This window comes from Vulpes lagopus, chromosome 7 (assembly GCF_018345385.1).
Source record: "Vulpes lagopus strain Blue_001 chromosome 7, ASM1834538v1, whole genome shotgun sequence".
Classification (NCBI taxonomy): Eukaryota; Metazoa; Chordata; class Mammalia; order Carnivora; family Canidae; genus Vulpes; species Vulpes lagopus.
The window spans coordinates 16,930,426-16,946,499 of record NC_054830.1 but is presented as its reverse complement, the minus strand read 5'-3'; the positions used below and the strand labels follow the sequence as shown (position 1 = coordinate 16,946,499).

General features: G+C 37.7%; 1 protein-coding gene across 3 annotated transcripts in view; it reads left to right on the top strand.

Moving 5' to 3' along the window:
- The window catches only part of SMARCC1 (SWI/SNF related, matrix associated, actin dependent regulator of chromatin subfamily c member 1), a 173,290-nt gene that overhangs the window by 30,063 nt on the left and 127,153 nt on the right, over positions 1–16,074 (top strand). For all 3 annotated transcript variants that reach the window (XM_041762049.1, XM_041762048.1, XM_041762050.1), the window contains exons 4-6: positions 8,734–8,815; positions 10,631–10,723; positions 14,733–14,802. In XM_041762049.1, the coding sequence (XP_041617983.1) occupies positions 8,734–8,815; positions 10,631–10,723; positions 14,733–14,802 (245 nt within the window). The remainder of the gene's footprint in view (positions 1–8,733; positions 8,816–10,630; positions 10,724–14,732; positions 14,803–16,074) is intronic.

Here is a 16,074-nt window from a genome sequence, read left to right as displayed (position 1 = left end):
AGTTATTTCTCATATATGGTTGTATGTAGGTAATAGAAATACATAAATTGTATTGTGAACTTATGTTCTGGAAGATAGCAGTTTAGGTGTTCTGGTGAGCCAGGCCTTCAGAATAAGAAATATCTAGCATACTGTCCTTAGGACATAGATGAAAGGAGTCCAGCTCAGGAGCACAGACCGTTAAGTGCGCGGTGGTGCAGCTAGGAGTAGAGTCCTTGCTGCTCTTCCTGCGATGTAGCTTTTTCCCTTCACTCTTCTCTTTCCCTTTTCTTGTCTTCTCTCTCTCGGTGCTTTCTTTCTTCTCTTTCTTGAACTCTGGGTTTTCTGCCATCTCTGTGTGGGAAGCTGCTGAGACTAGTGAATGTTTTATGATGATGGTTCTGGAGTTCAAGGATGGTGGGGAGTCCCTTAATGTGCAGGGGGTTATGAGGGGATGTTGGAGGTAATGGACTCGAAGTCGTTCAGTGGTTTTAGTTTTGTCTATGAAATTCTATATTAACATTTTTCTAGAAGAATATTCATGTAACTTTGGTACTTTAAAAGTTAAGCTAATCCAATACTTTATAGCCAGGAAATATAAATAAATACTCATAATGATAAATGGGACAAGTTTGTAAGTAAATGACTTATTTTCAGTGAATAGCAAGTTGATAATAGACTTTGTGTATTTGCTGAACTTTTTATATGTGGATGGGTGTTGAACAGATATTGATTAATTGGTGGAATGAGCATGAGAGTGTTGTCATGAGAGATAGCTTTCTGTTTTGCAGCTCTGCTTCTGGCTGTGGTATTGTGACTCTTATAGGGTGTTCCTGAGCTAGAATTGACGGCGTGTCTGACTACTCTCAGATATGATTTGTACCCTATTGTTAGATTCCCACATGGAACTCTCTAATTTTCTTGTTCAGACTGTATCCTACATCTAACCTGGACTCAAGGACAGTCTCAAAGTGAAATGACTTCTAAGTCACCATGTTACGGAACTTGCTTTGTGTGCTAGTACAATGGAATTTTAGGTGAAAGGATTTAAGGTGGTTTAGAAGAAGGATATGTAAAATAAGATGTCTTTAAATTAAAAGAGAGGCCAAAAAAGAAGTAAGGGAGACTTAAAATAAAAAATAAAAATAACCACCCACCTATTTGAGTGTCTGAATAGTCGCCTGTTGTCCTTAACCTAGTTTGTGTTCTCTAGTTAACCTCACAGTCTAATTTCAAACTTTACTTTTTTCCTTCTTGTGGCCAAACGTTCTTTTTTCTCTTGTTTCTGTTTGATTCTTTCTTTCTTCTTTCTTTTAGCTTTCAGTGATGTCAAGCTGGGGTATCATTTATGAGATTGAATGGGAACATTCAACAGACAGTATAGATTAAGATTCCAGAGTGTTTGAATATGATCTTTTTGGATGTCTCTAAATAGTCAGAAGTGAGTGCCGTATTTGCAGGTTTTCTTTCTTTTCTTCTTTCTTCTTTCTTCTTTCTTCTTCACTTCTTCATGAGAGAGAGAGAGGCAGAGACATAGGCAGAAAGAGAAGCAGGGTCCCTGTAGGGAGCCTGATGTGGGACTCTATCCCAGGACCCCGGAATCACGACCAGAGCCAAAGGCAGGCACTCAACCACTGAGCCACCCAGGCGCCCCTATAGATTTTCATAAAGGATAAAACTTTGGGCTAATTTCATGTATAGTTGTATGTAACTGAGGGATACCGAACCAGGGGGATTTGGACATAGTATGGAAATCTAAAAACATTTCCTGAAGGAGAGATTATAGCCAAATTCAACTCGGTAAATGACAGTGTCTTCATGGAGACTAAGAATCCTATTTATTCTTACAGTTCTACATATATTGCTGTGTATTATCATCCTATTTTACGTCTTTTAAAGAGATTAGTGATTGGAAATATTTTGTGTTTTTTTAGTTATGCTTGGCAATGGTGAATTAGACTTAGTTAACATAAAGTTCAGGATTTTTTTTTTTTTTTTAGATTTTATTTATTTATTCATGACAGACACACAGAGAGAGAGAGGCAGAGACGCAGGCAGAGGGAGAAGCAGGCTCCATGCAGGAAGCCTGATGCAGGACTCATACTGGGACTGCAGGACCATGCCCTGGGCCAAAGGCAGGCGCTAAACTGCTAAGCCACCCAGGGATCCCCTAGGACTTGTCTTAATGTGAGAAGTGGTTTTGTATATTTTCCTGTGACACGATTTGCTGCTGACATTTATTTCTTGCAGACAAGCTCAGACCTACTTTTCTTTCTACCTTAACACTTGGTGGTTCAGCTTTTATTCTCTACCTTCAAAGTCTCCTTTTGATTTTTGTTTTTTTTTGGATGTTACCACAATAAGTCTCTTGTAGTTGCTTTTGAACTTTAAGAATCACTTGAATACTTAAAAAAAAAATTTCTTTTTTTTTTTATTTGTGAGAAAGAGAGCGCATGAGCGAGAAAGAGCACAAGCAGGGTGGAAGGGTAGAAGGACAAGGAGAAGCAGATTCCCCACTGAGCAAGGAGTCCAACGTGGGTCTCAATCCCAGGATCCTGGGATCATGATCTGAGCTGAAGGCAGACGCTTAACCCACTGAGATAACCCAGGTGCCCAAGCTCGGTGCATTTTGTCTTTTACCTTTTCCAAGTTTGCTTTTGGAGCCCTTTGTACCACTTTACCAGAAATTAAACTTATTCTCCAGGATCCATTGTCCATTATTATTTTTTTTAAAGATTTTTTTAAAAATTTTTATTTATTTATGACAGTCACAGAGAGAGAGAGAGAGAGAGAGAGAGAGGCAGAGACACAGGCAGAGGGAGAAGCAGGCTCCATGCACCGGGAGCCCGACGTGGGATTCGATCCTGGATCTCCAGGATTGCGCCCTGGGCCAAAGGCACGCGCCAAACCGCTGCGCCACCCAGGGATCCCTGTCCATTATTTTTATTCAGACTTTTTTTCTACATGTAGCTGAAGATGAGAAGAGAACTTCGTTAACTATAGCCCCAAGAGTTACAGAATTAGAGCAATAAAGCTAATGAAGGTTCTTTTGACAGATAGTATTGCCTTAGAATGAAAGGCTGCCCAGCATATTGCCAGAGGAAAACAAAGCAGAAGACTCATTAATTAATAAGTTGTCAGTGGAGAGCTCATATTTACATTTTCTTTTCTTTTTTTCTTTGTTTGAGAGAGAGAGGGAAGGATGGAGGGAGCGCAGGAGTGGGAGGCAATTCAGAGGGAGAAGTAGGCTCCCCAGGGAGCAAGGGAGCCTGACGATGTGATCCCACGGACCCCAAGATCATGACCCGAGCTGAAGGTAGATACCCAGCTGACTGAGCTATCCAGGCACCCCTCATATTTACATCTTAAATGGCCAAAGGTTCATTTGTGTCTCTTCTATAGGGCTGCATTAAGATTTAAAAAGGTTTTATCATTTTAATTTGCATTTCTCTTATGAGTAGGTTTGAGCTTTTTTTCTATATTGTATAAAGTAAAGCTTTTTAAATGCTCTTTGGTAATTTCAAAATAAGTCAGATTAAATCTTTCAACTGAAGGTTATACCATATTTATCTGACTTTATTTCAGCTTTTCTTTTTTTTTTTTTCCCCCACCACCCCGCCCTCAGCTTTTCTTTTGAAAAGATTTTTTAATCAATTAATTTAGAGCATGAGCAGGGGGAGGGGCAAAGGGGAGAGGGAAAATGAGAATCTCCAGCAGATGCTGTGCTGAGTGCAGAGTCTGACACAGGCTTTGATTTTGTGACCCTGAGATTACCACCCCAGCTGAAACCAAGAGTCTGATGCTTGACTAAGCCACCTAGGCGCCCCATTTCAGTTCTTAATATCATTTTATTTTATTTTATTTTATTTTATTTTATTTTATTTTATTATTATTTTTTTAAATATTTTTTTTCTTTATTTATTTATGATAGTTACAGAGAGAGAGAGAGAGAGAGAGAGAGGCAGAGACACAGGCAGAGGGAGAAGCAGGCTCCATGCACCGGGAGCCCGACTTGGGATTCGATCCCGGGTCTCCAGGATCACGCCCTGGGCCAAAGGCAGGCGCCAAACCACTGTGCCACCCAGGGATCCCTCCATATATTTTAAATACTTTTTTTTGCTTTACATAGCATATTGCTGAAGGAAGGCTTTAATCTGTCATGTTATTAAATCATTTTTTGGCAAACCATTTTAGTTTATTATGGAAAATATAAACTTAAAAGCAGAGAGAATAATATAATGAACTGCTGTTTACCTTCTTGCACCTTTAACTTTATATAATTTCATATGTAAATATTTCACTATTGCTTCCAAATGTTTTTTTGAAAGCATAAGTTTTTTTTGTGGGGGGGAGGGTCAGAGAGGGAGAGAGAGAATCCTAAGCAGGCTCACACTGATGCAGGGCTCAGTCTCACAACTCTGAGTTCATGATCTGAGCTGAAATTAAGTTGGGTGCTTAACCAACAGCCATCCTGGTGCCTTATAGGATTTTTTTCTTTAGGTAATCTCTCTCCACGGTGGGGCTTGAACTCACAGCCCTGAGATCAAGAATCACATGCTATACTGACTGAGCCAGTTAGGTACTCCTAAAAAGCATAGTTTTTTTTTTTTTTTTTTTTTAATATTGGGCTCCCAGTGTGAAGCCCAAAGCAGAGCTTGAACTCCTGATCCTTAGATCAAGACTTGAGCCGAGATCCAGAGTCAGGCACCTAACCAGTTGAGCCTGCTAGGCTCCCCAGCATAGGATTTTTAAAAAAGCATTATAACAGTACTATTATCACGACTAAGAAAATTACCAATAATTTTTCAGTGTTATTAAATACCCGCTTAGTGTTCAGGCTTCCCTCATTATCTCATGGGTGGTTTTTATATTAATTTATATTTATTATATTAGTTTATATTTTTATATTTATATTCATCAATGTTCAAGCAAGATTCATACATGGCATTTGGTTGATGTGTCTAAGTCTCTTTCAGAAAATTGTGTCACCTGAGTGGTTTAATAGGTTAGGATTTTGGCTCAGGTCATGATCTCAGAGTTATGAGATCAGGGACCCTGCTTCAGAGTCTCTGTCTCTTGGGGATCCCTGGGTGGCTCAGCAATTTAGTGCCTGCTTTCGGCCCAGGGTGTGATCCTTTAGTCCCAGGATCAAGTCGCACATCGGGCTCCTTGCATGGAGCCTGCTTCTCCCTCTGCCTGTGTCTCTGCCTCTGTATGTGTGTGTCTCATTAATAAATAAAATCTTTAAAAAAAAAGATTCTCTCTCTCTCCCTCTGCCCCTCCCTCACCTTAAAAAGAAGAAAAGAAAATTAATAGTTTTCCTTCTTTCTCTCTTCCCCCCTTTATCATCCTTGCAAGTTATTTTTTTTACGAAACAAGTAGTCTTGTAGATGTTTCTGTGTTCTAGATTTTGTGAATATGTTCCCTAAGATATCATTTAACATAGTCCTTTAAATTAGTAGTAAAGTGGTAGGTGGATCTAGAGGCTTAGTTCGATTTAGTTTAGTTTTTTTTTTCCCCCATCAACAGTACTTCATAGACAGTTGTATTCTTCCCTCTGGAGGCATACAGTGTCTGGTGGTTTCTGCTTGTAATAGACCAGTGTTGATGTTCAGTGCTTAGAATCATGCTATCATTACAACTTGACCAAGTAGTAATGTTCAAATTTTGAAAAATTTGAAAGTAGTTATTCTAATGTATAATATAGGTTCTTATTGTTTTTTTAGGTAATTCTTTGTAAAAGACTGTTACTCTCTCATCCCTACTTTATTTATTAGCTAGAATACTGAGAAATTTAACTCATGAGTAATCAGAAAGGCAGAATAAATTCTTGATTCTCTGTTACCAGATCCATTTAGCTTTTAATCTTTATTTGCAGGTAAATCCAGGCAACCTTATTTTAATTTGTTCAGTGACTACTTTCAGACTATTTCTCAGATTTCTGGGAGAGATAATTCTCTTCAGCCTCATTATCTGAATCATTTATTAAGGAAGCAGTTTGTTCATGACTAATATGAGTAAAGGCTTATGTGAGGAGTTCTGAAGTGAGACATTTCTGGATATAGTTCTTTTATCAGAAGCCTGTGAAAGAGTTACCCCTCCTTACATCTCTCTCCTTTTCTTGTGCTGAAAGAACCAATGAAAGCCTGTCTGTCCTAATAGGGTTGTCTTGGTTCTTCACACGTTATTTTGTTGTTCTGCCAGTTAATTGAAACTGCTTGGAATTTCTGACTGATCCCTTCCTTAGAAGTTAGGAAAGAAGGATACTAAACAACCCAGTAAATGGGATTTAAGGAAAAGTTCTATGTATCAAGGTTACGTCAAGATATGGTTACTTGGGACAAAGGTCCTCCTTACATGTAAATGCTATTTTTGAAGCTGTAACTAGTATTTATTACAAATTACCTATTTCTGTGTTTTAGTGGATACTTTCCTTAATTTCTGAATTGAAATTTTGCAGAAAACATTTCAGTCTTGTCCTAGCATGCTAATGAAAAAGTCATAATAAATATTAGACCTCAGTCATAATAAATATTAATTTCCTATTTTCTTTATAAAACCACACTTTTTTTTTTTTTAATTTTTTTTTTAAAGAGAGAGATAGGCAGGGCAGAGGGAGAGGGGGAGAGAAGAATCTTAAGCACAGAGCCTGACACAGGGCTCAATCTCAGGACATGGGGCTCAGTCTCACAAACCTGAGCTTCTGATCTGAGCAAAAATCAAGAGTTAGACGCTTAGCCAACTGAGCCACCTAGGTGTCCCTAAAGCCACACATTCTGTTAGCTATTGGGGCTACATAGGATAATTTTCTCTTTTTTAAAATTTTTTAATTATTTATTTATTTATTTATTTATTTATTTTTTATTTTTTATTTATTATTTATTTATGATAGTCATAGAGAGAGGAGAGAGGCAGAGACACAGAGGGAGAAGCGGGCTCCATGCCGGGAGCCCGACACGGGACTCGATCCTGGGACTCGATCCTGGGTCTCCGGGATCACGCCCTGGGCCAAAGGCAGGTGCTAAACCGCTGAGCCACCCAGGGATCCCTGCTACATAGGATAATTTTCAAAAAACCTGGTCTTTGCCCTCAAGGCATCTATTTTTGTTTTTGTTTTTGTTTTTTTGTTTTGTTTTGCCCTCAAGGCATCTAATGAGATGTCTTACCAACAAGGTGATTCTGTTGTGGGGCTATATCATTAGTGTGAACAGAAGACAAAAATGGCCTCATAGGGGAAGTGGCTTGTGGCAGACCCTGGAGGTGGTAGTATCAAGCCTAGGTAGTGACATACTGGAGAGGCTGCAGAGTTTAGAAGAACCATTGGAGGTGGGGAAGCATTTTCAGGTTAAAACAGGATAACCTAAAAAAAAAAACAAAAACAAAAAAAAACCAGGATAACCTGAGAGTAGAGCATAAAGCTCTGGACTTGGACTGCTTAATCCTAGCTAGCACATGGTAGTAATGATTTAAAAATATTATAACCATAGGGGAGCCTGGGTGGCTCAGTTGGTTAAGTGGCTGCTTCTTGATTTCAGCTTAGGTCACGATCTCAGGGTCCTGCATCTCATGGAGCCCTGCATCGTGCTCCATGCTCAACAGGGAATCTATTTGAGGATTCTTTCTCTTTCCCTCTCCTTCTACCCCTTCCCTTGGCTCTCTCTCAAAATGAATAATTAAATATTTAAGAAAACTCCCTAAAACTAACCAAAAAAACCTATTATAACCATAGTTAACATTTATTGATCACTTACAGACTAAGCATAGTGTCTGAAGGCCTTTACATACCTTCACAAAAACCTGTAACGGGCTGTGGTACTCATGAAGGAATTGATCCTTGGATTAGTAAATCACTCCTGACTATATAGATGGAAATGAGGTCAAGATTAGAACCCAGAACAGTTTGACTCCACAGCCCACACTCTAAATCACTGAGTAGTATATGCTTTCTCTGGAATTAAAAATGCAGCAAAATCAGAGTGTTGAATAAAAAATTTGGAGAAAAGCATTCAAATTTGTTAAGATTTAATTATACGGAAGTGAGCAAGGATAGGCAGACAGCATTAGAATGTGATGCTTGAGTGCTTACATAAAAGGACATTGGAGAGAGTGAAAAGGTAAATGGATGAATTTACCAGATTTAGGACAATAGTAGGTTCCAAGAGCACAGACACTGATGAACTTGAACACATGGCTTTTAAGCATGTATAAAGTAAACTTTTCTTATACTTAAAGAATGGTATAGTAGTTCTTACTGCCTTTGGATCAGTGGACTACTTGCCTGTATGGTGTAAAATATCTTAGATTTAAGGAAAATAGGAAACTTCATGAAATTGGTACTTCATTTTGACTGGAGCGGATCTTTTTTTTTTTTTAATTTTTATTTTATTTTATTTTATTTTATTCATGATAGTCACAGAGAGAGAGAGAGCGGCAGAGACACAGGCGGAGGGAGAAGCAGGCTCCATGCACCGGGAGCCTGATGTGGGATTCGATCCCGGGTCTCCAGGATCGCGCCCTGGGCCAAAGGCAGGCGCCAAACCACTGCGCCACCCAGGGATCCCTGGAGCGGATCTTAATATAATATTTAACATTGAATGAAGATGTTGACACTGCTTTCTTATAAATAACCCCCATATATTTTGTAGAGTGCTGTTTTAATTTTTAAATCTTTGCAATTTGTTTGAGTGTTAAAACTAAGTTTTCACTTTTGTTTAAAGTAGAAGATACATTAACTAATGGTTTTCTTCTCTTTAGGCGGAGGTTTGATCTACAGAATCCATCTCGAATGGATCGGAATGTTGAAATGTTTATGAACATTGAAAAAACTTTGGTGCAGGTAACTGAGAAAGTTAAATTATTAAATTTTTTTCCTTTTAATATACTTTCACTTCTAAGATTGGCTTTATTGGACTGCCAGAAGATCAAAGGAGGAAAAATTTTCTGAAATCTATTATTTTTATGAGTTTTTGGGTATTAGAGCTATAAAGTTGAGTAAAACTTGTTATTTATAGAATATTGATCCTAAACTTCTGGTGAAATATACTTTCTTTCTTTTTCTTTTTTCTTTTATTTTTTTTATTTTTTTATTTTTTTAAATTTTTATTTATTTATGATAATCACACAGAGAGAGAGAGAGAGAGAGGCAGAGACACAGGCAGAGGGAGAAGCAGGCTCCATGCACCGGGAGCCTGACGTGGGATTCGATCCCGGGTCTCCAGGATCGCGCCCTGGGCCAAAGGCAGGCGCCAAACCGCTGCGCCACCCAGGGATCCCCTTCTTTTTTCTTTTATATATATATATTTATTTATTTATTTATTTTTTAAGATTTTATTTATTCATGAGATAGGCAGAGACACAGGCAGAGGGAGAAGCAGGCTCCATGCAGGGAGCCCGATGCGGGACTTGATCCCAGGACTCCATCCCGGGACTCCAGGGTCACACCCTGGGCTGAAGGCAGGCACCAAACCGCTGAGCCACCAGGGATCCCCTCTTTTTTTCTTTTTTTTTAGAGAGAGAGAGACAGTGTGGGGAGAGGGGCAGAGGATGAGGGAAAGAATCTTATGGGGCTTGATCGCATGACCCTGAGATCATGACCTGAGACTATGTGTTGGATCTTTAACTGAGCTGCCCAGGCACCCTGATATTTTCTTTATTTCTCCTAATCCATTATTTGAATCTTTCATATTTACTATAAACACTCTCAATCTACTACTGGTCACTCTTTTATATGTTCTTTTTTTTCCGGGATTTGTTTCATGGTTGTACCATAATTATAGATCTTACTTCTCTCCAACTAGGTGTAACCTGTAAGAGAGAACTTAGTATTCTCTTCTTTATTAGTATTTTATTGATGGCAATTTTTAATCACTGTATTAGCCTTCCTGGGGGGAGACAGCTGGCAGAAATTCAGCTAGGTATTATCATTAACTTGATGCCAGAGATTTGTCTCATAAACTAGCTAGCTAGTGAAATACTTTTTGTTGGTTCACTGATTTTTGGTGATTTGAGGAGTTTTATATATAATATAATATAATATAATATAATATAGAATAGTATAATATAATATAATATAATATAATATAATATAATATAATATAATATAATAGTTTTAATCATGCATGTTTTAACCATTGCAATTTGTAAGTTTTAGATGGGAAAAAAAGCTATGATCCATAGCCTTTATTTTTTAAGTAACTTACATAATAAGGCAAAATGTTCATTCCCCTGGGCTCCACCCCTCCCCCTAATCACTGCCAATAAAAGGTGTAGGTGAAAACACTACATTAGATTTGGACTGTTAAGATCAATTCAGGTAAGAATGGCTATATGAGTATCAATATGTTAATGTGATAACTTAATGAAAAATACAATGAATTTCTTTAAGTCATAATTCTGAATATTATGTTTTGTCCTGCTGTACTTAACTGCAGAGAAATGGATCTGGGGATGGCATTAATGGCCTAATGGCCTGCTGGATACCTAGGTTTTATATTGAGATGAGGCTCCTACAGTCTGTACACAGTTTATATTCAACAACATATTCCCCATTTTAAGCATTATGTCTTTGTCAACTTTGGCCTTTAGGGTAATTCATTAATGTGACATCATTTCAAAACCAAAAGAATTTCAAAATCTGTTTTTTCTTCCTTAGAGCAATTGTCTGACCAGACCCAACATCTACCTCATTCCAGACATTGATCTGAAGTTGGCTAACAAATTGAAAGATATTATCAAACGACATCAGGTAATAGACATGATCACATTAGAAAATTGTGTAGTAGTAAGTTTCTTACAAATCTCAATCATAATATCTTTTAGTTTCTGTGTATATCTGCATTGAATGAAAGTGATTTCTCTTTGGGTTCTTACAGTAGCAAGTTTTTTCTGTCCATTCACCTCCAATTTTTATCCTAGAGTAGCATTTTCCCCCTTAGCATTGTTGGGATATAATTGATACCTAACATTGTGTAAGTTTAAGGTGTATAATGTGGTGATTTAATCCACGTATGTATGTAGAATTAGCATTTAATAGTCACAGGTATGAATTTATAGTCTTATGCAATTTATTTATTTTTTAAAGATTTATTTATTTTAGAGAGAACTCCTGCATGAGTGAACACAGGGGGATGGGGGAGAGAGCAAGACTCTCAAGTAGACTCCCCACTGAGTGCAGAGTCCAATGTGGGGCTTGATCTCAAAACCCTGAGATCAGGGCAACCCCGTTGGCCCAGTGGTTTAGTGCTGCTTTCAGCCAGGGGTGTGATCCTGGGGACCTGGGGTCGAGTCCCACACTGGGCTCCCTGCATGGACCCTGCTTCTCCCTCTGCCTGTGTCTCTGCCTCTGTCTCTCTGTGTCTGTCATGAATAAATAAATAAAATCTTAAAAAAACCCAAAAAACCCTGAGATCATAACCTAAGCTAAAATCAAGAGTTGGATGCCTAACAGACTGAGCCATCCAGGTGTCCCTGCACTTATGTAATTTGAAGAGAGTGTGGTCAGCATCACTGCAGTCACAAAATCAAACAAAATAGAAGTTTGATGGCACAGTTGTTGGTAGGAGATCAAATATTGTTTCAAGTAAACCTATCTTCCCCTGCCACTCCAGTGATATGTTTTGTATGTATGTATGTATGTATGTATTTATTTATTTATTTATTTATTTATTTATTTATTTATTTATTATTTTATTTATTTATGATAGTCACAGAGAGAGAGAGAGAGAGGCAGAGACACAGGCAGAGGGAGAAGCAGGCTCCATGCACCGGGAGCCCGATGTGGGATTCGATCCCGGGTCTCCAGGATCGCGCCCTGGGCCAAAGGCAGGCGCCAAACCACTGCGCCACCCAGGGATCCCCAGTTTTGTATTTATTATATATATGGACTGGAAAATTTTACCTTCCCAAAAGCTTACTTTGTCTTGATTCACATGTACCAGTGCTATCTTCAGACATCTTTCTCTTCCTCCTCTAACCTCATTTTAGATTGAGACCTTCAGTATTTACTGCATGTAGGTTTGTGGCTACATGTGTCTGAACTATAAGCAACCCCGTATTGTGGTAAACTAGTTGAGGAGTTCTGGGTAGAAGATAATTTTCTGAAACAACGTCATTTGAGTTATGGAGTTTTACTAATCCTCAGGATTAGTTGAGAAGCCTCTTGAAATATCTTCTCTTTTGTTCTCTAAGAGAGATTGCCAGTTGTATTATGTTTCAGTAATTATAAAATATCATCCAAGTTCCTAAAGCAAGGATTTCCTATACTGCTTACTTTTGGAGATTTAGTACAGTACTTTTCTTATATAAAACATCCCTTTGGAAGAGAAAGGTAATATAATTGTGCTGTCAGATCAGGCAGTTTCAAGTTTACTTCCTTGTTCCACCAGCATTTTGCCTTTGAACCAGTCACTTAACTCTCCTTTCTCTTCTGGACTGTTTATTGGAGGGGCTGTCAAGTGTAATTTAATTATATGTGGAGTGATAGAAAGCAGAAATGGAACAAATTAACCTGCTGGCTCCTAACTTCAGCTGAAATTACCTACTCTTATTGCTACAGAGTTATCCTGGGAGAAGCTTATATATTTTCTTACAGTTAATACTGAACATTTAGGTCTTGTTTTTCTTAAAAAGTCTGGCTTAGTGCTTGTGTTCTAGGGATAATGTATAGAGGGATATAGAAGGATCCTCCTTTTCATAGAATCATAGGGAAGAGACCATAAGCTAATAATTTATTGAATACTGATGATTAGGCCTTAGCTCAAACATTTAAAATGCATTAATAACTCCATTGTTTGAGTACTTAACAGTGTACCTGTCACTATTCTTAGCTCATTGCTAAATTGTAACAATTCTTGTGAAATAGGTATTATTACCACTCTTTCACAGAAGACACTGAAGCACAGAAAAAACTTAAAATACTTATATCACCCAAGTAGAAAATGGTAGAGCTGAAGTTCAAACCCAGGTCGTCTGATGGACTCTAGAGTTCATGATTACAAACACTGTGCTCCTCTGACTTTTGCCTCATGCTCATTAGATGTTGACCTCCCATTTTTGGCGTCTTGTGATTATTCAGAAGTGTGCCCAAACTACTTAAAATGATTTATAAGTATTTATTTTAATTATATTTGCTTTACTATAGCTAATTCACCTTTTTAAAAAAATATTTATGTATGTATGTATGTATGTATGTATTTGAGAGAGAATGAACATAGAGCATGAGCTGAGAGGAGGGCCAGAGGGTGAGGGAGAAGCAGACTCCCCACTGAGCAGGGAGCCTGATAAAGGGCTCCATCCTAGGACCTGTGATCATGACCCAAGCTGAAGGCAGACGCTTAACTGACTTGAGCTACCCAGGTACCCCCAGTTCATCTTTAGATAGCCCTAAATTTTAGAATTTTGGAATTTCTTTCCAGTTGGAAATAGCATTGTTGTGTTTTACTGATTGTAATAATTAGTAAATATTCATTGCCAAAGAAAAAATTCAGAAATATATTAAGATGCTAAAGATCCTTCTTTATGCCTGATTTTAAGACTTGTCCTCATTCTTATGGTTTCTAGAATGAACACTTTTTTTTTTTTAATCTAAGTGGCTTTCAAAGAGGTGCCTGGGTAGCTCAGTCGATTAAGCATCTGACTCTCGATTTTTGCTCGGGTCATGATCTTGGGATCCTGGGATTGAGCCCTGTGTTGGACTCAGAGCTCATCATGGAGTCTGCTTGTCCTTCTCCCTCCCCTTGCCTGTGTGCACTCTCTCTCAGATAGATAATCAATCTTTAAATAAAACAGCTTCCAAATCGTAATCTAGATTGTATGCAGTAGTTTAGTTGTGGTCTAGCTAGACCTAAGTTTATTTTTTTTTTTATTTTTATTTTTTTAAATTTTTTATTTATTTATGATAGTCACAGAGAGAGAGAGAGAGGCAGAGACACAGGCCGAGGGAGAAGCAGGCTCCATGCACCGGGAGCCCGATGTGGGATTCGATCCCGGGTCTCCAGGATCGCGCCCTGGGCCAAAGGCAGGCGCCAAACCGCTGCGCCACCCAGGGATCCCTAGACCTAAGTTTAGTATTTATGTCATCCACTATTCTAAAATTGACTTAAAACAATAGTAGTGTATATACATGCTAGACCCAAGTCAAATGTCAAATACAAGTCAAATACATCCTGTATGTGTATAAGTTATGACTCATGGTCAAAAACCTGAATTGATTCACTTCAGATAATTGTGATAATTTATGATGACGTTGGAGTAACTTTTTTTTTAATTTTTAATTTTTTAAAGATTTTAAAAAATTTATTCATGAGAGACACAGAGAGAGAGAGAGAGAGAGGCAGAGACACAGGCAGCAGGGTCCATGCAGGGAGTCTGATGTGGGACTTGATTCCGGGACTCCAGGATCACATCCTGGGCCGAAGGCAGGCGCTAAACTGCCGAGCCACCCAGGGATCTCCTGGAGTAACTTTTTAGAATTAGAAATACTCCTATTACTGATAAGGTTTCCTAGAGATATATTGAGAATTAGCAAGAGGTACTTGTATTATTTTTCTATGCAACAATATAAAGTGTATCTATAGATAATTTACATTTTAATTGTTCTCATTAATAATTATTTTCCTTGACTAAAAATAACAAAAATATTATACTCTTAAAACATAATAAATAAAGTAATGCCTTTATGATTCTTAAGCAGTTTGCATCTGGCAGTGCATAGTTTGTTTGCCATTGCTTTACTCTTATGTTCATTTGCTTCCCAGGGGACTTTTACTGATGAGAAGTCAAAAGCTTCCCACCACATTTATCCATATCCTTCCTCACAAGAGGATGGTAAGTTAATTTTTTGTTATGAACTCCTACTTCATTAGATCTTAAGTTTTATCAGAGATTTAAACAATATATAACCAGCATTTTGAAAAAGAGACTTTCAAGTATTAAAACACTTGCACAGGTTATTTATGTGTCTTTTCTAGTTTTTTGATGAATTGGGCTAAGCAAACAAATTCTGTGATGTCCAACTTTCTGATCATTGGACTTTGATTTCTTTCTTTATTGGTTAAGTTTAGATATTCCTTATGTAATAACTTTTTAATGTTTCCTGTGTAGCTTGTGTTCTGAAAATTAAGAGACCTGGCAAAATTGAAAGAACATGTTTGGAGAAGATGGGCTTATTGGCTAACTGAATGGGGCTCCTCAGCAGTATTTCAGTTTGGTGAATTTATAATGGTTCACATTCTGAACTTTAGCTCTTCTATCCTGTAGGTCAATTTTGTCAGTGGCCAGAGTTCTGTAGAGCTACAGAAACTGATTTGTTGAGAAAGAAAGTATGAATTCATAGAATAACCAAATTAATTTGAGAAATAGATCTCCTGTAAGGGATCAAGTCTTTTGGTTAACGTAGCATATCCCGTAGGACATCTATATAAGAAGCTAAATCGTATTAAATTTGAGTTGGTTATTACCCCATGCTGAGTACTTTTTTCTGACTAGTGCATTTATGCAAGAAGTTAATAATAGATTTTAGCAGACAATCCCTGTTTAAGAAATATATTTCCAGGTAATCCATGGGTCAAAGAAGAAATTACAATGGAAATAGAAAATCTTTGGAATGGAACAATTATAAAATGAATAATAAGTACAAGAATGTTAGATTTTGTATAGCTGAAGCTATACCCAGAAGGAAATTTGTATCTTTAAATGTGTATGTTAGGGAAGAAGATAGACTGAAAAATCAGTGATGCATACATCTTTCTCAAGAGTTTGGAAAAATAACAGCAAACTAAAGCTAAAAGAAGGAAATAATTAAGAGTGAAAATTAATTTTGTGGCAAATATATAGGAACAAAGTGCTCAACATTGACAGAAATGGTTCTCAGAAAAGATCAATAAGGCTATTCAGATCGTGCTGCAGATAAAGCAAGAGAAAAAGAACAAATAATGTCAAGAATGGAAGTAGGACATTGCTACAGATCCTACAGATATTGAAAACAATGATAGGATGTTAGGTTAGGTTTGTGTGGTTGCTTGATTGCTTGTGCGTGGTGTCAAAGCTAAGAAACTATGGCCTTATCCAGAGTTAATAAATTTTACAACTTGTCTAAGA